General features: G+C 44.7%; 2 protein-coding genes across 2 annotated transcripts in view; both read right to left on the reverse strand.

The window, feature by feature from the left end:
- Window positions 1-902: 902 nt before the first annotated feature.
- On the reverse strand, window positions 903-2,658 carry c1qtnf5 (C1q and TNF related 5; the record flags this gene model as incomplete). Its single annotated transcript, XM_080548863.1, has 2 exons — window positions 903-1,423; window positions 2,427-2,658. The coding sequence occupies 2 exons, from the start codon at window positions 2,656-2,658 to the stop codon at window positions 903-905; spliced, it is 753 nt and encodes a 250-aa protein (XP_080404989.1).
- A 14,885-nt stretch (window positions 2,659-17,543) lies between these two features.
- kmt2a (lysine (K)-specific methyltransferase 2A) overlaps window positions 17,544-21,679 on the reverse strand; it is a gene marked incomplete at both ends in the record, with an annotated part of 60,911 nt that continues 56,775 nt past the window's right edge. Inside the window, 2 exons of the mRNA XM_080549075.1 lie at window positions 17,544-17,819; window positions 18,972-19,101. Coding sequence (XP_080405201.1) covers window positions 17,544-17,819; window positions 18,972-19,101 — 406 coding nt within the window. The remainder of the gene's footprint in view (window positions 17,820-18,971; window positions 19,102-21,679) is intronic.

Consider the following 21,679-nt stretch of genomic DNA (forward strand, 5'->3'; position numbering starts at 1 on the left):
AACGGAGATAGAACCTTATCATTCTAAACGGAGATAGAACCTTATCATTCTAAACGGAGATAGAACCATATCATTCTAAACGGAGATAGAACCTTATCATTCTAAACGGAGATAGAACCTTATCATTCTAAACGGAGATAGAACCATATCATTCTAAACGGAGATAGAACCTTATCATTCTAAACGGAGATAGAACCTTATCATTCTAAACGGAGATAGAACCTTATCATTCTAAACTCACGAGCTGTAGTGCCACGTAACTAGCCACTGAGTAGGTGTAGTTGCCACTCTAAAAAGTCGTAGCGTTCCCTTCCAGACACAACTAAAAAGGCGTATTGGTGTTACGGACAAAAGATAAAACATTCAACATTACTACAATACCATATTAGTAAAGGGTGCTCATTTAGGAAAGCTCTAAAATATCATAGCCTACTTGAATTTGGCTTCAGTTGAATTGAAATTTTAACAGGTTACAGTAGACTTAATACTCCATTTTAGAATTCAAGAAAATATTTGAACGATCAATGATTCATGTAGGCCTAACATTGTGATGTCATAAAGGCCATCGTCAGATCATCTGTTTTTTTACTGCACAGTGATTCACAACTCGACAGTATGTTATGTGCCATTCAGCATAGGCAGAGTTCATGTGTGTGTGTGTGTGTGTGTGTGTGTGTGTGTGTGTGTGTGTGTGTGGGGGGGGGGGGGGGGGGGCGGGTACACTGCACCGAAAAGGCCATCAATTAAAATACCCTATTGATATGAACTTGATCCACAAAAAATCACTCTCTCTCTCTCTCTCTCTCATACATACACACACAATTCTTCTTGTCTTACGCCCCTCAAATAAAACATCAACTCTGCCTCGGCCATTCCAGCGATGTTGCTAATGTGTTTTATAATCATGCGAAGACTGCCGAATGTTTCCAGTCAGAATACACCAGGAAGCCTGTGAAGGTGCTGTCCGTCTTGGTGCTGGAGTAAATCCCGCTATACTCCCCCAGAGCCATCTGGACCCACACCTGGTCCCCCGGGATCATGTGGAGCAGCGCCCCTCCCGACAGAGACGCCGGCTTGGGCCAGTTTCCGTAGAACTGGAAGTACGACGCCATGGTGTGGCCGTTCTTCATCAGGTCAAACTGCAGGCTGGCGCGGTACACGGTGGCGTGGACGGCAAAGTAGTACGCCCCCGGAACTTTACACGTGAAGCGGCCCGTCTCCGTGTCGTAGTCCCCCTGCTCGTTCAGGACTATCTTGTCGAAGTGTATCGCGTCTCCCACGGCGACAGGCATGGTACGGGCTTCGGACAGCTTGACGCTGAAGGCTGATTTGGGGGCGACGGCACACTCCCCCTGCTGCCCTCTCTCTCCTTTCTCTCCTGGGTCACCTGAGTCCCCGGCGATGCCTCGCATACCTAACTCACCTGGAGAGAAAAAAAGAGAGAAAAATTGGAATTCAAACTAGAATAAATATTTGATTAAATTAACCGATTCACTTAACATTTTACATTTGTACATTTACATTTTGGGCATTTAGCATGTCTACACCTTATTCCAAAGCGACTTACAATCAATACATTTGACTAAGTAAGTAAGTCAACTATCCACTAGTCACTTCGCAGGAAGTGATGGGACAGGCAGTGATGGGAAATGATTTGTCTAGATGTCTATTTGTCTTATATAAGTAACCTTATGGTGGAATGATAAATAGCTGGGTGAGTCTGAAAACTCAGACTGTTACTACAAACTCATTGGATATAGTAAGAAGATATCTTCAACTCTGTTACTATGTAATTATTACATTATTACGGCACCTATTGTGCCATACAGTACATGTTTTGTATCCTGTTGTTGTCATTGGAGTAATTACAGTGTTACTAATCAGGTATCATAGAGAAACTGAATGTAAAGTGTGAAAATGTAATCAGGGGAGGCTGGTGGAAGTAGAAGGACAGGCACATTGTAATGCACAAATATGTGTTTGATACCATTCCTCTTTCCATTCCATTAATTACAATGAGCATGTTTTTGATGTCCAGTCTCCCCTGGTACAAATGCTTGTTGACCATTCGGTTGTTAAGTCTGACATCAAACGTGACGTTTAGCAATTTCCGGGTCCAAATCAGAAATTCCCCGCACCAGAATACCAGTGTACTACAGCGGTAGAATGACAGTTCAATCGTTTTTTAGACTGGGATCTATTCATACAACAAGGGACACAGCACTTTCCCGTTTTCCCCATATTTGTCAGCGTCTTTGAGCCTCGGAAAAGCGCTATATAAATATAATGAATTATTATTATTACTGAGGCATTTCGAAGAGAGCGCCTCAGCCAACGTTGGACCCGGAAACACGTCACGACTTAACAACCGAATAGTCACACAGTACCTGGGTCTCCCCTGCTTGTTGACCACAGTCACACATTACCTGGGTCTCCCCTGTTCCCCTTCTCTCCCTTCTCCGCCACGGCCGCGTCACGCCCGTCCCGCCCGTCTCTCCCTGGTTGGCCCAGAGTGCCGTGCGTCCCCGGGGATCCTGGGATACCTGGGTGACCCGTACACAGACTGGGCGGGATTTTGTTGTCTTCTAATTGGTCGGAAACGTCGACTAGTAGAAGCAGGAGGAGCAGCTCAGGCCACAGCTGGAGTGATGATGTCATCTCTACACTCCTTTGGGAGAGAACAGAAACACTGAGGGATCATGGGAAATAGAGTTCATAAAACAGATTAATGGTCGGACACAACAAACATTAGGACCACTGACCATTGCCAATGACTGGCATGTCATACATAACGTATTGGCTAATTGGTGTACACTCCCAGTCATATTTTGAACTTTATTTAACCAGATAAAATCAAATCAATTGAGAACAAATTCTCATTTTCAATGAAGATCTGGCCAAGAGGCCCCGGCAAGAATACAAACAAACATCTAAACAGAAACACTCGTCAACAGAGTCGACGCTGTATTGTATTGGATGTTTTTATTGTCCTTTCCTCCATACTATCTTGTCTGCACTTCTTATATTTATATTATTTATGACTCTTGCACTATGATGTTGGTTTGCACTGTCTTGTCCTGTCTTGCACCTGTCCTGCTGTAAACTGCGCTCCACTGTCCCAAACCAAATTCCTAACATGTTTACATACAATAAAGTCTTCTGATTCTGATGAAATTTAGAGTGGTTACATTTCTCCAGCCCCGCAACCCAAAACAGTGGTGGGGAGAGACCGCTTTGTTGTTGATGGAATTCCAGATTGCAGCTTTAAGAGAGACCCACACCTGGACTCATACACCTAGAATGCTACAAGTACAGTGTGTGTGTGTGTGTGTGTGTGTGTGTGTGTGTGTGTGATTGTATGACAGACATGGACCCACACGGTTCCTTTCTAACAGCCTGTTTACAGACGCTCCTGCAAGTCAGAGGGTAGTTAGGGTAGCGTTGTTAGGGAATGCTGCTGCCTTCTGGGAAAACCACCTGGAACTGAGGAAAGGAGTCTCCTGTAAATGATAGAGTACTCTTCTTGTCCTCCTAGTACCACACAATCATACAGCCACATTACTACATGCATTTATGTGATGGGGATGATTATACATGCAGCGTACAAAATTTGGTATTATTTAACAGCTGAATGAGACCTGAGCTAAGCCTTTACCCTAACCCTAACCAGTTATTAAACAGCTGCTTCACATACAGGCCAAGGTGCCAAAATGGAAGGCATCATAACAATGTTCAAACCAACAGCTTTAATCTTCGTCCCCCTTCCTGACTTTGGCGTGAGTCATCTTGTCCCCGAGGCTAGTGTTTGTGTGTGTGTGTGTGTGTGTGTGTGGTCTGCATCTGTGTGGATGTGGGTTGATGTGCCCATGTGTGTGTGCATGTTGGCGTGCGTTTGTGTGTTTGAGAGAGTGTGTGTGCGTTTGTGTGTTTGAGTGTGTGTGTGTGTGTGTGGTGTGTGTGTGTGTGTGTGTGTGTGTGAGAGAGAGAGAGAGAGAGAGCGCTTTAAGGTGTTGAACTGAGTGGCTGAGAAGCCAGCTGTAAGAGACAGCCTTTCTTCAGGCTGACCCTGTTTGAGGACTGACTGAGTGATGACGTACTGACATCTACTGAGTCTGTTGACTGTTATGGGACAGAATAAGTGTCTCAGGGCATTAAACTATTAAACTATAAACTATACACTCTTTAGAAGAAGAAAAAAAGGTCCAAAAGGGTTCTTCAAAGAGTCAGACAACAAAAATCCTTTGTGGTTCCAGGTACAGGTGTCACCTTTGTCTTTAACACTAGAACAGCCATGGGGGGGGGGGGGGGGGGGGTTATTAACACTAGAACAGCCATGTGTGGGGTCATTAACACTAGAACAGCCATGGGTGGGGTCATTAACACTAGAACAGCCATGTGTGGGGTCATTAACACTAGAACAGCCATGTGTGGGGTCATTAACACTAGAACAGCCATGTGTGGGGTCATTAACACTAGAACAGCCATGAGGGGTCATTAACACTAGAACAGCCATGGGTGGAGTCATTAACACTAGAACAGCCATGGGTGGAGTCATTAACACTAGAACAGCCATGGGTGGGGTCATTAACACTAGAACAGCCATGGGTGGGGTCATTAACACAAGAACAGCCATGGGTGGGGTCATTAACACTAGAACAGCCATGGGTGGGGTCATTAAGACTAGAACAGCCATGGGTGGGGTCATTAACACTAGAACAGCCATGACCCTCATGGCTGTTCTAGTGTTAAGAGTGTACTGATACGTACAGAGGACTGACAGCCTGACGGACCGCTGGCTGCCGTGGGACCAGGAAACGCATCACAGGCCATAAACTACACTGACACTGGGAGAGACAGGAAGTAGATCCAGTCTAGTATCTTGACTTAGGCCCAGAACAGTCAGCTTGATGTTCTTTTAGCTGATATATGACATCCTGGTGCTTCACAATATTATTGCACAATGATTTAGGACGGCAATGGCGATTTAGGTCAAAGAAGTATGTGTATTTTGTGCGATACATTCTATTCTAACAATGTGCTGGATGACATTTCATGAAATATGTCATACAGCTACAGAGCTCCGGAGTGCAATGTGGCTAGCCTGTTTGTAAAGCTCCCAAAGTCAAACATAACCCACAAACCCCACTTCACTCAATGACTAACGTCACCACGTGGTGTAACTGTTTAGAGTTGGGGGGGTTTTCCAGGAAAAGCCAGGAGTGTGGTTACCATCAGCAAGGACTATGGAGACTGATGAAAGAAACACTGAATCAACAAAATCTCCACTGATAAGAATAAACAAAACAGGCATCTCCCACTACCTCCATGATCTAGGGCAGGGCGGAGCAAAGAACCAAGCAAAGAATTAGGATTTTCTGCAAGTCAGCCAACATGGTTGCGTTGGTCACTCTGGCACGTACAGCACGCCCAAGCTGATCCCACAAGTGTTCAATTGGGTTGAGGTCTGGACTCACGGCAGGCCATTCCACCCTCTCCACTCCCAAATTCTGGGAGGTGCTCTGTGATGATCCTGGCTCTGTGGGGGCGAGCGTTGTCATCATGGAGGATGGAGTTAGGTCCCAGATTCTGGAGATATGGGATCGCCACTGGCCCCAGAATATCATTCCTGTCAATTAGGTGCCATTCAGGTGCCAGTCACACACCTGTGACTGACATACACCTGCCAGCACTTGAAGCTCAAAACGAGAGTGAATACCAACAGAAGAATATTGCAGGGGATTTTGGCAAAAAAATTGGGCCGCTACCCACACGTTTAGCTGTGTTACTCATTCCACGAATGCATGATTCTTACAAGTTGTAAAGGTGACTAATCAGGCCTTCCAACGATACAAAATACAATACCAATTGGTATTATTAAAGGGGAGGAAGAATCGACTGAAATAACGTTTCCAAACTTTTTTTGAGGAGTTTATATGGCTTTTGTGCAGCACTTTGGTTTGGTCCCTTTTGTTTCCTTGGGACACTTTTAGCCGTAACATAATATCACAAAAACTCAAGGCTCTTTCATCCTGGGAAGAGTAGAATGTTGCAAGCCTCCTCCCAGACTTGTACAGTATGTGCCTTAGCTAACCCCTATGACTATTCTTGAAGTTAGAATTCTACGGTTCTATCTCCATTTTTGTCAAAATTGAGTTTTTTACATAATCTGATCCATTAGGTGTTTATTAATGCCTGTGTGGTGTTATTTTTAAAATGTTGACATTTTTGAGTTAGTTATTAATAAAATACAAAGGTTCCGTCTCACAGAACATAATGGAATGTAAAAACGTTGACACTCAATATAAATGGTAAATGGACTGCACTTATATAGCGCCTTTTATCCAAAGCGCTTTACAACGACGCCTCATTCACACACATTCACACACCAATGGCGGCAAGCTACCATGCAAGGCGCCGGCCCCGCTCACTGGGAGCAATTTGGGGTTCAGTGTCTTGCCCAAGGACACTTCAACATGTGGCCAGCCGCCGGGGCTCGAACCGCCGATCTGCCAACCTTGCGATCATCAGACGGCGGCTCTACCTCCTGCGCCACAGACGCAATATCTCTGAACTACCCTAAACGGAAATAGAACCTTATAATTCTAAGCTCACGTATTGCTGTAATCATCACCCACCTCCACCTGTGGCAGATTATAGCCTGGTCCCAGACCTGTACGACAGCCCTAGTGCTGTAGTAGTACATAGTAAACATTAATCTGTGGCATGGTAACATCAGATCATAGATGGACTGCACTTATATAGCGCCTTATTCCAAAGCACTTTACAACGGCCTCTCATTCAACCCTTCACACACACATTCACACAACAATGGTCGACAAGCTGCCATGCAAGCTACCGCCAGGGTTTAGTGTCTCAACACGTGGCCAGCCGGGGATCGAACCGCCGAACCGGCCGAACCGCAGACCTTGCGATCATTAGACGCCGGCTCTACCTCCTGAGCCACAGCCGCCCCCCCCCCCCCCACTCATAGGAGTGAGCTAAAACACAAACAGATGATTAGAAGCAGGTTATAGCCCCTGGTCCCAGACCTGTTAGTGCTGTAGCCAAGTCCTGTGTTGGAACGAGGCTGCTTCTCTACCTACAGCTGCTTCTAGATCTCCAGGGACCCATCCCACCCTGGGAACGAACACTTTGTTCGGCTGCGCTCAGGCAGGCGGTTCAGGACCATGTTCGCACGGACAAATAGACTGAAGCTCAGCTTCTACCCCAGGGCCATTCAGGCCCTGAACACAGCAAAGACCTAGGTTCTAGGCCCTGGACAATCTAGACAACTTGATGGCAGCTACTAGATTGTAAACATAAGTGCAATATTGAAATACAACTGTGAACATTTCAAACCTGCTAACTGCGACACTTTAAATGAATGTGCAATAACACTATGTGCAATATGACAACCCTCGTGTACATAAGGTTCAGATATAGGAAAGGTTAGGATATTTATAGCATAGCATAGAGCACAGCACAGTGTTTTATTGTATAGAATAGTAGTATAGTATAGTAGATAGTGTACATAGCCTAAACCAGCTCTTTTCCCTTTTTTATTTTACCCTTGGCCCTCTTGTTTAGTCTTTTTCTCCAAGCACCAGGGGAGCCCCCCCTCCTAAATTTCGTTGTATGGTACCTGTACTGTATTAATGAATGACAATAAAGACCATTCATTCTCCTCTAGGCTACGGGAGGTGGAGAGACACCCAAGTACCTGTCAACATACTTCCAAAAAGTGAACAACGTCCACACTTACAACACCAGAGGAAGCTCCACGAACCACGTTCAACCGCGTTGCACCACAAACAAGGGTTTAAACTCGTTTGCAAACTATGCAGTAAAGATGTGGAACGCCCTTCCTATAATCTTAAAGGAGTGCAAAACACTGCCCACCTTCAAAACCACTCTCAAAAAACATTTACAGGAGGCGGCAATCCGTAACTGGACCCTCTAAAACAAAAATCAGATTAAAAGACCTGAACTACCCACTGTACATACTTTGTGTTTTGTCCCCCGCCCCCACCTGTGGTGTATGTCCCCACCTGTCCTACCCGCTGTACATACCTTATGTTTTGTTGTATTGTTCTTCCCATGATGGATGTACGTTTATCTTGTAGATAGTAATAGTTATTTGTCTGTATTATCATGTAGATAGTACTAGTTCTTTTCTTATGTCGGTCTTACATGTAACGATGAATTGAAAATCAAGGACCCCAATTGAAATAAGCCAGTGGCTTTCTTGGGTTTTTATCCTCTTAGTTTGACCTTGTATGTAATATGTACTTTCATGTACCTACTTCTGCAAACATTCTAATAAAGTTTTCAATCAATCAATCAATTTTTCAATCAATCTTTCAATCAATCAAAGAGAGCTGCAGTAAAGAGGGCTGGTCTGAGGAGAGGAGAGGAGATGGGAGCAGGCGGCTCCATGCTGTGTCAGCACTGCGAGGAGGAACAGAGACGTACAAGACAAACACTGGAGAGACTCTGAGAACAGCTGACTCACCCTCAGTCATAAACACTCATAACTGTGGTAGAGAGAGAGCACAGCACAGCGCAGAGTTGTGTAACTGGACAACTGAACAACTAGCCTACTTCTACAAATTATAATATATGATCAACTTTTAGAGTAGACAACAGAAGCATACAGAACCATCTAGAAAGGTGTCAGTAGATGACCATAAACTCTCTGGGAGTGAGAACACAGAGGGAACAGAGTTGTGCATCTGGAACAACTTGTCTACTTGTCCAAGTGACACCAACTTTCAGAGAAGCCAACCACACAGAGTCATTCACTGTAGAACGGTGTCACCAGTATCAACGTGTTCTAGAATGTGTTCTAGAATGTGTTCTAGAATGTTCCAGAAATGTAACCCTGTCTAACTCTACTGCAAGTCTCAAAACAGGTTTCAAACACCGAACGGTCTTCCATGTACCCAGCCCAGTGCTGTGAGAGATCATTGGGTGCACTTGCAAAACAGTTATCACAGTAAAAAAGACACTCATCATCTGTATTTCAACTGACATGTTTGAACAACCTTATAGACAGGAGAGTGAGACCATCCATCATCAACAGCAAAACAATTCATTTTTCAAAAAGTATCATCTGAAAAGTATGTTTACCAGTTAATAACGTCCTTCAGTCTTCAGTAGCTGGTAGTGTCTGACTCTGAGCTGAAGGGAAAAGAGTGAAAGTTGTCTATTCTGTCTCGGCCAGAGGGGCTGGTAAAAAACAGAGAACTCCCAGTCTTGCAAGGAAATGGAAATGAAAGAAGCCAATTAGAGAGAGAGAGAGGGTGGGTGGGAGAAAGGAGGGAGGGTGGGAGAGAGAGAGAGGAAAGGATAGAGAGAGTAAAAAGGAGGAGAAAATATGTTGATGTCTGTCCAGCACAACATTTTTTGGGCAGGGAAAATGATTCGATAAATTAAACTAAAACATTCACATAACAGCTTCACAATGGGAGAGATTATTGAGAGGTTTCGGAAATGCGAAAAAGAATGTGAGGAACGGTTTCGGGAATGAAGCAATGAGGAAAGAGAAATGTTGGCAGGTTACGTAAGATTTAGACTGGAGGAATTCTCTCAAGCATGACTACAGACGGAGATCAGAGGGTTGTGGTCGGGGGTATTGGACCACAATACACTGGGGCAGAACACTCTCTCCTCTCACTCTCCCTACACCCTCCTCCCTCCCTCCCTCTCTCTCAATCTACAGTATGTCTGTTTCTCACTCACCCTACACCCTCCTCTCTCTCTCTCTCTCAATCTACAGTATGTCTGTTTCTCTCTCTCCCTACACCCTCCTCCCTCTCTCTCTCTCTCTCAATCTACAGTATGTCTGTTTCTCACCCTCTACCGTCCTCTCTCTTCTCTCCCCCCCCTCCCTCTCTATACTTCAAAGCAGCAGGGCCTTTTTATGAGAGCCTTTTCAGAGTCTGGCCATGTTTAATGATTGGCGCTAACACGCTGACACACTAACACGCTGACACACTAACACGCTAACACACTAACACGCTGACACACTAACACGCTGACAGTTCGTGACGTTAGAATTATAAGGTTCTATCTCCATTTTTGTCAAAATTGAGTTATTTTACATAATCTGATCCATTAGGTGTTTATTAATGCCTGTGTGGTGTTATTTTTAAATGTTGAAATTTTTGAGTTAGTAATTCATAAAATACAAAGGTTCCATCTCACAAAACATAATGGAATGTAAAAACTCAATACGCTCAATATCTCTGAACTGCCCTAAACGGAGATAGAACCTTATCATTCTAAGCTCACGATGTTGATACATTGATAACAAGTAAGTGCAGATACAGGGAGACATTGTAGAGCCTTGTGTCTCTTGGGGTGAAGTATTGTTATTATTTCCTCTGAAGCAACTCTGACCAAATTGAAACACGAGAGATCCTTGGCAGCTGCGATGTTCTAACCCACTTCTGGTGTCAGTGGTGAGCTGATGGAGGAATGTGAACAAGACAAGAGGAAAAACACCCGGTTAAGAAGCATCTAGAAGCACTGTGATTAATTCTAACTGTTGCTTCTTCATGCACCCATGCATGCACTAGGTTACAGTGTGTTACTGGTCACACATCTATTACAGTGTAGCCCAGTGGAGGTTGGGGTGGTCGAGGTATTGAAATCATCAATCACACATGTTTCATACCATTCGTCGTTCCTTTCCATGCATTACCAATGATCCCGTCCTCCACCAGCCTCCACCAACCTCCACCAACCTCCACCAGCCTCCACCAGCCTCCGCCAGCCTCCGCCAGCCTCCACTAACCTCCACCAGCCTCCACTAACCTCCACTAACCTCCACCAACCTCCACCAGCCTCTACCAACCTCCACCAACCTCCACCAGCCTCCACCAACCTCCACCAGCCCCCACTAACGTCCACCAGCCTCCCCCCGGCCTCCACCAGCCTCCACCAACCTCCACCAGCCTCCCCTGGTGTCGCCTCCCACTGAGGGCTGAAGTATCCGTCCTAAAAATCTTATTTTAGTGGGAAAAATTAAAAATAAAACTGCCATAGGAGACATCACCCTGCCTTATCCCTACTATACCAAGGTATGGACAACCTCGAGTGCGCTCAGATGAAGCTCGGTCACGTGATGTAGGATGAAGGGTGACTGACACCTTCATGCTTGCAGATGGGAGGCTGGTGGCAGTAGAAATCATCAAACGCTTGTGTTAGTTTGATACTATTCTTCATTCCTTTCCATGGCATTACAATGAGCTCCTCCAGTTTCTACTTCCACCAGCCTCCCCTGTTGCAAACGTGGCTGTGGTTAGGGGCTTTTTACACTACAACTGTAGTTTTATGAGGACGTGGCCAGGTAGGGGGTGGAGACGGCTCTTTGAAACCCCAGAGCTGACTGCGTGTTTCATTCTGCCTCTCAGGCCGTTAGACTGGAGCTTCAGAGGCCCCCTGTAGAGACGGAGGGCTGTAACTGTCATGAGGCGGAGCTCAGCTGAAGATGGTTTCAATTAACTTCAAGCTCATTTTGTGCTCTACTGAATAACAATTCAATTCATCTTTATTCGCCATGTGCAGTGCACTAGGAACATGATTTGGTATTCAACCATGCTAAACAAGCTACAGTACATACAACAACAAGACGACAACAAACCGCTAGTCTCTCGGGGTAGTGGTGGTCTAGTGGATAGTGAGTTGGACTTGTGATCGGAAGGTTGTGAGTTCAAATCCTGCCTGAAACACCACCACCACTAGTGTGCCCTTGAGTAAGGCACTTAGCCCTCAGTTATCCAGGGGGAATGTCCCTGTAATTCGTAATTGTAAGTCGCTTTGGATTAAAAGCGTCTGCTAAATGGCAAAATTAAATAAAAATTAATTAAAATTAAACGACAATACTCAAGACATGAGTACCAATATGAGTGGATATTATGAATAAATACTGTACAACTAAGTGCAAGAACATGTAAAGTGCAATGATCAGCAGTTTTTGAGGAGGGCTATGGCTTTGGGGAAGAAACTGTTCAAGTGTTGTGATGTTTTTGTCCTGGTGGCCCTGTACCGCTGTCCAGAAGGGAGTCATGTAAACAAGCTGTGAGCTGGAGGTGAGGGGTCAGACACAATCTTGCGTGCTAACAGCCTGTTAAACACTGAACGTTTGAAACTGGTGTAGGCACGTTCAGAAACACACACAAGCTCAAATCTGTAACCAGACTCACTCACACGTGACTCACTCACTCACATTGCTTACTGTTGTATTCTAGTCTTAATGTCCGTTAGTGCTTTTGTTGTATTGTTTGTGTTACATGCCTGTGTTTAATGCTTATTGTTGTTTTGTGGCATCATGTAATTGTGGATTTAAGTGCTTGTTTGTTTTTAACATGTTTTATCTTTCAGCCCTCCTCCCCTTTCCCCTTATGAGGCAGGCCGGCATTGGAAATAAGAATGTTGTTCTTAATTGTCTCGCCTGGTCAAATAAAGGTAAAATAAAACAAGTTTAACGATCACTAAATACTTATAATTTCTGGATTGGACTTTTGTTTTAGGACGTGTTCAAAATCAAGGACTGTGTGTTTTATCTATTTATGTGTTTTTAGCATGTTCATGTTCTCAGCATGTTGTGTGATGTTATAAAAACGTAGTTAGACGCACTCTGCCCTTAGATTTGTCACAGGTTCGAATTACAACACTCACCATTGTCTTTTATATAACATGGTTGGTTGGTCATCCCTGGAAATGAGGCGAAATTGGTATCTGTTTATTTTAAGGCACTTCCTGGGAGTTTCCCAGCGTACATTTCTGTTCTGTTAAATCAGAATCTTGGCCCTTACCTCAGCCACCGGGGACAGCTGTGTCTCAGGAGGTAGAGCCGCCGTCTAACGATCGCAAGGTCGGCAGATCGGCGGTTCGAGCCCCGGCTGGCCGCATGTCGAAGTGTCCTTGGGCAAGACAATTATTATTGAACAGTTCAGTTTAGTATTCAGTATAACAGCATGTGTAAGAAAAGCAGACGGGAGTCCAGTCAAAGAGTAAATGAAGCATGTTTATTATTTAAACTATCACTTAAATAAAAAAGTGCATAGAAAATAAACATGATTAGAAACTTTTCTTTTTACAATTATGTACATATTTTTTTTCCTAATTATACATTCAACCTTAAGTAGTTTGTGGTTTTTACTATTGTGGTTTTAACTTTCCTTCATTTCTGTGGTACATGAGAGAACACAGATGAACAACAAATGGGGAAAAATATCATCATCATCATCATCATCATCATGTTATAAGACAAAGGTACTCAATGTTCAAGGCAGAAGAAAAGAGCCATTTAACTTTCCTTCCCCCTGTCCCCAGACCTCCGGTTCCCCCTCTCCAAAATGACACATCCGTTCTCAGGCTGATAAACAAGTTCTATACACAAGGAGGAACTATTATAAAATTACAAATACAGTTACACATCTCTCCAACTCCTCCTCTCAAGACATGTTGGTGGATTACCTCAACCTGTTCATATATTCATCATGGATGCTCCAAAGTTGCACAAAATAAATAAATAAATCGTTTTTTCATTATCATCATCATCATCGTCGTCACTTCCTATAACACCATTTATGATAAGTACAACATAGGTACAACTGTAGCTCAGGTGGTTGGAGGAGGAGACGTAAGAAAAACATTTGGGTGGTGGGAGTTGTTTTTCTCTCCTCTACTCAATGTATAACCACGCCATCATCAAGTAAGCAGTCTAGAATCCCTGTTAGAAATGTACAAAGAAAAAGAATGAACAAAAACATTCACTACAACAATCAAAAAACACGAAAAACAAAATGGCTGATCACAAGACGTTTCACAACCACGTTTACACATTTACACATTTTCTCGTGACATAAATACCGTTTTACTTTCCAGAATAATGAGACTGCTACGCCCCCTGGTCAGAGAGGAACGTTCACAGGCACAAAACTGGTTCTGGATATCAATATACAAAATGATCGAACGTCGGTTAGTCTTTATTCTAAACTGATACTGTAACACAAAACCATTATAGAGTACATTGAACATTTGCTATTAACCATAATAAATCTGCTGTTTGCTACTGTAACTAAGTTTGTTTGTCCATTCCGTAATATTGTATAGATATTGAAGAAGTACAAGTTATTACTATTTATGTTTCCGTAATATATATTGTCATCATGTCTATATAGAATAATTACAGGTGAAAGAGAAGCCACTGGTGTGGCATGGTAATATGGAGTCAAAGACAAAACAGTGTAGAATAACTGCCATCAAAAACACTGTCGTCCAAATACTACTGTACTAGTAAGTTGCTATTCATCAGGTATTGAGCCGTCTGACACATGAGTGTTGACGGTGTGTACTGGTGTACTGGTGTACTGGTACTGTCGCTGTTGAGTTGAGTGAGTCGGGTTAAGAGAGACAGTTGGGATGAGGGAGACTTAGCGGTGCCAGAGCCATGCAGACATTCTGTTCTGTTTTCAAACCGCTAGTCTCTCTCCCACCAATGCTAGTTTAGTTTCAAACTGTCAGTTTGTGTGTCAGCGGAGCCTATCAGCTAGAATGGCTTCCCTCCTTCAACAAACCAACAACGCGTTGTTCCCTACGAGGTTGTACTTCCTGTCGTTGGTAGTGCAGAAACTCAAAAACAAAACCGTGGCGTGGGTTGATATTGTTGTGATAATAATAATGATGACGACTATTCAGTTGTGTAGTCAGTTATACATTCATCGTGGGCCTAGCAGCAGAATCCAGTGTGCCCCCCCCCCTGCTCACACACCCCAAGGAGGCAGGTTGATAGATCAATCGAGAGAGAGAGAGAGAGAGAGAGAGAGAGAGAGAGAGAGAGAGAGAGAGAGAGAGAGAGAGAGAGCGAGAGAGAGAGAGAGAGAGAGAGAGCTGGACCAGGGGCCTGACTAACACCTGGGTCAGAGTTAGCTGGTCCTCCTGGCCATCTCTCTGCCGACCTCAGTCACACACTGGGATAGCATAGCCGAGGAAGTGCACTTGACTTTTCTGTGCGCCGCCACCACCACTCCTAGACTAGAGGAATCTACTGACAGTATTCTGTGCTTCTTCTGTGGGTCTCTCAACATAGGAAGAACCCAATGTTGTTTTTTTGTTGTTTTTGTTTTTTTCTCAAAGAGTACAAAGTTCAGGTTTGTGCCCCCATGACCCCTGTTCATTCAGTGCCTGCTTCGCAGTGGAAGTGCAATAATGTGTCGTTGGCTTGGCAACACCATCATAGGTATTAATAACATCAGCCTGTGTAGCCAGGGTTAGGGGACGCACAACTACGGCCTAACGGAATAGAACGTCAACGTGGGACTGAGGCAAAAAAAGAGATTAAATACACAAAACAAAACCATCAACAACAAGGGACAAATAACAACAAGGTCACTGGCCTGAAGGGGCTCGCAAAGGGACAACTGGAGCCAGAGTTGCACAAAAGCAGCGGTTTGGTGAGCTTCGATGAAAAACAAAAACAAAATAAACCTGCCTGTCGTCTTAATGATCTGTCCATTTCTATCTGTCTATTCCACCCAGGTCTGGATGACTGGCTAGTGCCTCGTACGGTGGGGTATTAAGGCTGGATTAAGGTGATGATGATATCGCCTATCCTTATAGTTTTCGATCAGCTGCACTCTCAGACGCTCCTCTCCTCAAGCGCATGACTTCTCTAGGCCGTGGCTAGCTGTCATTGGTACACGGCCCCGATGGAGACTTGTGATTGGTTGATAGAGCCGCTGGTGGAATGCAGGGACTAGCAACGACGTCAGTCTTTGGAATCAAAGAAAACATTCAGGCTACAAATAAATCGACGACGACAACGACGACAACAATGCTGAAAAGGCAGCGAACAACGACGAGCATTAGTGTCTGTAAATCTCTCTACTTCCTACAAAATGGCAACAAAATAAATACGATTTTCCTTAAAAATATAAATACCATCATTAAGTGCTATTCACTAGTGAGTGCTTTTTTTTTTTAGTCTTTTGTATAGAAAAATATACATATTATATTTACAATTCAAAAGCAAGCATGATATTTCCTCTGTCTATAAACAAGAGAGACAGAAAAGCCACAAGACTGTCAAACGACTCAAGTTTGATACAAATCAAAACGAAAAACCCATCAGATTCCACAGTCTAACAGTTGTTAGGCCATGGGGGGCTTTTCATCATCTAAACGCTAAGGGCCGCGTGGAGAACATAGTCAGGGGGGGGATGCAATTTGGTTCACACTGCTGTAGATCAAGATTCTGCTCTAAGCAACTCTCTAAAAGACACTGCTACCATATACCTACGTTTAGAACTACAAACTACACCAATCAGTTGGCTCTGCCTTGGTCATGTACCTACGCTTAACCGCTAATATTTACGAACGCAACACCCACAGAAACAAACGTTTCACGCCCCCCCCCCCTCAGGGGTCAGTCCACTAGAGTCTACTACGCCCACACTGTCAGGGCTTTATCCAATCATCACCTCCCGTTTATGTCATGTGACTACATCTAGGCCTAACATCTCTAGGACTCAGTATAAGTACACTCATGGCTAGCATTATTAATATAAACATAAAACATAATTAACAACAAACACTTTAAAAAAAAAAAAAATGGAAAAAAAAACAAACAATCTAACTCGCTGTGACGACGGCTCCCCCTAGTGGCGCTTCCTACGCCAGCGTCACTTGGCTGCGGACAAGCAGAAGAGCTATTTACAGTCATAAATACACGGCTAACAGCTTCCTATAGCAGCCCAGGCGATGCCTATGGTGTCCTGCCTCCTGTCTGCAGGCTGGGGTACTGCACATTCAGACAGACAGGGAGAGATGTGATGAACAGGCGAGGCTCAGAGACTCAAACTCTCTCTAAAAATCAACTTCCTCTTGCATTTTTTATTTCCTATAATCACCATAAATATCCCTTCCACAAATTGCACTTTGGTGTAAAATGGAAACTCTTAAAACTAGTAGGTGACAATTCTTCTTGTTGTTGTCGTTTCTGTATTCGGTGTCACCTGCTTGTGATGTCACAAGTGATGGATTCCATCGTTCTTTAGGACTTTAGGATCAGAGTTCTCTAGAAAAATAAGGTGTAGGGTAGAGTGATGTCATACAGAACGTTTTAAAAAAAAATGCAATTCTGCGAAGAAGGCTCTTTTCTACTTTCCCCTTACTGTTTCACGTCACCTGACCCCGGTCGAAGAACCACCACCCACCCCCCGTCCAAAAGTAAACAAAGACAACTTAAGAGGCACAATAATCAATCAGTTTTTCCTTTAAAAACAAGAAAGAAAAGGTTCCCGCTTCAACAGACACCTCATCGTAACATAACACCACAACCTCATACCTGTCTGTGTACAGCTTCCGTCTGCCCAACCCTCGCAGGGGGGGACAATACCTGACGCACTGCTGCCCCCTGGAGGTGACACGAGTAGCCAACAGGTAGGACCATGAGAATTGCGGTGTCAGTGAAGAGCGAAGGCACTTCACAACACAACGTGATGGAGAAGAGAAGCGTTCCTAGTTCCTAGTTCCTAGTTGAGGAACTTGCGGCAATTATTGGCCCCGCAGTTGCACGGGAGCTTATTGGTCAGGTCCTCGACGGGGAACTTGTAGTCGTAGGTGAGCTCCTCGCCGCAGCGGACCTTCCTCAGGGCGAAGATGACGATGTGCTTCTGGCCGTCCACGTTGAGCACGCGGGCGTAGCAGTTGGGCTCGCACGAGTGGTTGATGAACCGCGCCGCGTTGCCCTCGGCCGTGGCGTCCACCACCTCGCGGTCGTCGATGCGGAACATGTAACAGCCCGTCCCCTGGGAGGGGGGGGGGGGAGGGAGGGAGGAGAGGGGGGGAGAGAGGGGGGAAGGGAGGAGAGGAAGAGAGGGAGAGAGGAGAGGGAGAGAGGAAGAGAGGGTGGAAGGGAGGAGAGGAGGAGAGGGAGGGAGGGGGGTGAGGAGAGGATGGGAGAGAGGAAGAGAGGGAGGGAGGGAGAGAGGGAGGGAGGGAGAGAGGAGAGGAGGAGAGGGTGGAAGGGAGGGAGGGAGGAGAGGGAGGGAGGAGAGGAAGAGAGGGAGAAAGGAGAGGAGTGGAAGAGAGGGAGAGAGGGTGGAAGGGAGGGAGGGAGGAGAGGGAGGGAGGAGAGGAAGAGAGGGAGAGAGGAGAGGAGCGGAAGAGAGGGAGAGGGTGGAAGGGAGGGAGGGAGGAGAGGAAGAGGGGAGAAAAAGGGGGGACAGTGAAACTATACTTATAAATCTGAATGATTTGAGATCGTTTCTTGTTGCACAAGCCCTACTTGTATTGATGTGTGTGGCGCAGCATCGTTTTACCGTCCAAGACCAATGTCCGTCCACAGACAATAAAGTCCATCTTATCTTACCATACATACAGCTTACTAGTGTCCTTTTTACACTCCATATACTGTATATTGTAATGGAAATCCCACCTGGGAACACCACCACTAGTGCGCCCCTGAGTAAGGCACTTATAGCTGTCCCTGTAATCTGTAAGTCGCTTTGGATAAAATGCTAAATGGTTTCAGGGTATATACAGGAATCTTGAGGTTAATTTCAATACCTTTCTAAGACTTTTTAAAGACTTTCTCAATATTTTTCCAGACCTCACCGCCACTTCGAGCTGTAACCGTTTACATCAGTGACACCTTTAATTTAACTTAACAGTTTTAGTTTGCAATAGACTAGACCACTATCATACAACAGAATTTCTGGTTCATCTTTGTTTTTTAATAAAACTAATAATTTCACGAACTTTTACTAAAAATGTTTAGGACTCAAACTCTTTGGACAGAGTCTAATTCAGAATAATACCTACAAAATTCAAGACTTGTGATACCTTAATAATACTTATCAACTTTTAATACTTTTCAAGACACCACGGATACCCTGTAAAAGTAAAATATTTAATTGACGTTTTGGCCAGACCTCTCCCCTCCCCTCCTCTCCCCTCACCTTGCCATCGTAGTACTTCTCCCTCTTGTCTGTCAGGACAGAGCGGATGACGCTGCCAGAGTACTCGATCACCATCTCCCCGGCACGCAGGGTCCTCCTGCAGAACAGCCCCCGCCCGTGTATGGCAGACCTGCAGGACCACACAGAGACACTGTTCACCTGATCACCTGATCACTGCTTCAACTCAACTATAACAGGGTATATACAGGAATCTTGAGGTTAATTTCAATACCTTTCTAAGACTTTTTAAAGACCTTGTCAATATTTTTCCAGACCTCACCGCCACTTCGAGCTGTAACCGTTTACATCAGTGACACCTTTAACTTAACAGTTTTAGTTTGCAATAGACTAGACCACTATCATACAACAGAATTTCTGGTTCATCTTTGTTTTTTTTAATAAAACTAATAAATTCACCAACTTTTACTAAAAATGTTTAGGACTCAAACTCTTTGGACAGAGTCTAATTCAGAAAAATACCTACAAAATTCAAGACCTCATAAAATCGTGATAAGACTTTGTATTACTTATTAAGGGTCTTGATTGTCCCAACATTGATTTATCAACTTGTAATACTTTTCAAGACCCCGCGGATACCCTGAACTCTGATCACTGGTTCTACTCAACTATGATCACTGCTTCAACTCAACTATGATCACTGGTTCAACTCAACTATGATCACTGGTTCAACTCAACTCTGATCACTGGTTCAACTCAACTCAACGAAGAGATCCTAGCCCATTTTCCCCTATATATATATATATATATATATATATTAAAAAAATATCTATAATATACGTTTTAGTAGAAGGCGATAATAGGGAGAAGGTTTTTTCTTCTATCAGTGGCCCCGGGCCCGAGCTAGAGTACTCTTCCTGCAACGAATGGTGGACTGCTGATTCACATGCTTAGTATTCAAATGTATTGATTGTAAGTCACTTTGGAATAAGGCGTCTGCTAAATGCCAAAAATGTAAATGTAAATATATATATATAGGTATTTGGGAGGGGAAAATATATATACATCACCAAAAATCAAGTAATGTTTCTTTTTCAGGAAATACACAAAAAAAAAGAAAACGTTTGGAAAACCGTATATATGGCCTATAAGAAACCCACATTTCAGTGTTATATGAAAGAATAATGTGTGTGTGTGAGAGCTCTTCATGTGTGTGTGTGAGAGCTCTTCATGTGTGCGTGTGAGAGCTCTTCATGTGTGTGTGTGAGAGCTCTTCATGTGTGCGTGTGAGAGCTCTTCATGTGTGTGTGTGAGAGCTCTTCATGTGTGTGTGTGAGAGCTCTTCATGTGTGTGTGTGAGAGCTCTTCATGTGTGTGTGTGAGAGCTCTTCATGTGTGCGTGTGAGAGCTCTTCATGTGTGCGTGTGAGAGCTCTTCATGTGTGCGTGTGAGAGCTCTTCATGTGTGCGTGTGAGAGCTCTTCATGTGTGCGTGTGAGAGCTCTTCATGTGTGCGTGTGAGAGCTCTTCATGTGTGTGTGTGAGAGCTCTTCATGTGTGCGTGTGAGAGCTCTTCATGTGTGCGTGTGAGAGCTCTTCATGTGTGCGTGTGAGAGCTCTTCATGTGTGCGTGTGAGAGCTCTTCATGTGTGCGTGTGAGAGCTCTTCATGTGTGCGTGTGAGAGCTCTTCATGTGTGCGTGTGAGAGCTCTTCATGTGTGCGTGTGAGAGCTCTTCATGTGTGCGTGTGAGAGCTCTTCATGTGTGCGTGTGAGAGCTCTTCATGTGTGCGTGAGAGAGCTCTTCATGTGTGCGTGTGAGAGCTCTTCATGTGTGCGTGTGAGAGCTCTTCATGTGTGCGTGTGAGAGCTCTTCATGTGTGCGTGTGAGAGCTCTTCATGTGTGCGTGTGAGAGCTCTTCATGTGTGCGTGTGAGAGCTCTTCATGTGTGCGTGTGAGAGCTCTTCATGTGTGCGTGAGAGAGCTCTTCATGTGTGCGTGTGAGAGCTCTTCATGTGTGCGTGAGAGAGCTCTTCATGTGTGCGTGTGAGAGCTCTTCATGTGTGCGTGTGAGAGCTCTTCATGTGTGCGTGTGAGAGCTCTTCATGTGTGCGTGTGAGAGCTCTTCATGTGTGCGTGTGAGAGCTCTTCATGTGTGCGTGTGAGAGCTCTTCATGTGTGCGTGTGAGAGCTCTTCATGTGTGCGTGTGAGAGCTCTTCATGTGTGCGTGTGAGAGCTCTTCATGTGTGCGTGTGAGAGCTCTTCATGTGTGCGTGTGAGAGCTCTTCATGTGTGCGTGTGAGAGCTCTTCATGTGTGCGTGTGAGAGCTCTTCATGTGTGCGTGTGAGAGCTCTTCATGTGTGCGTGTGAGAGCTCTTCATGTGTGCGTGTGAGAGCTCTTCATGTGTGCGTGTGAGAGCTCTTCATGTGTGCGTGTGAGAGCTCTTCATGTGTGCGTGTGAGAGCTCTTCATGTGTGCGTGTGAGAGCTCTTCATGTGTGCGTGTGAGAGCTCTTCATGTGTGCGTGTGAGAGCTCTTCATGTGTGCGTGTGAGAGCTCTTCATGTGTGCGTGTGAGAGCTCTTCATGTGTGCGTGTGAGAGCTCTTCATGTGTGCGTGTGAGAGCTCTTCATGTGTGCGTGTGAGAGCTCTTCATGTGTGCGTGTGAGAGCTCTTCATGTGTGCGTGTGAGAGCTCTTCATGTGTGCGTGAGAGAGCTCTTCATGTGTGCGTGTGAGAGCTCTTCAT

Source organism: Nansenia antarctica (assembly GCF_963989245.1).
Source record: "Nansenia antarctica genome assembly, chromosome: 19".
Lineage (NCBI taxonomy): Eukaryota > Metazoa > Chordata > Actinopteri > Argentiniformes > Microstomatidae > Nansenia > Nansenia antarctica.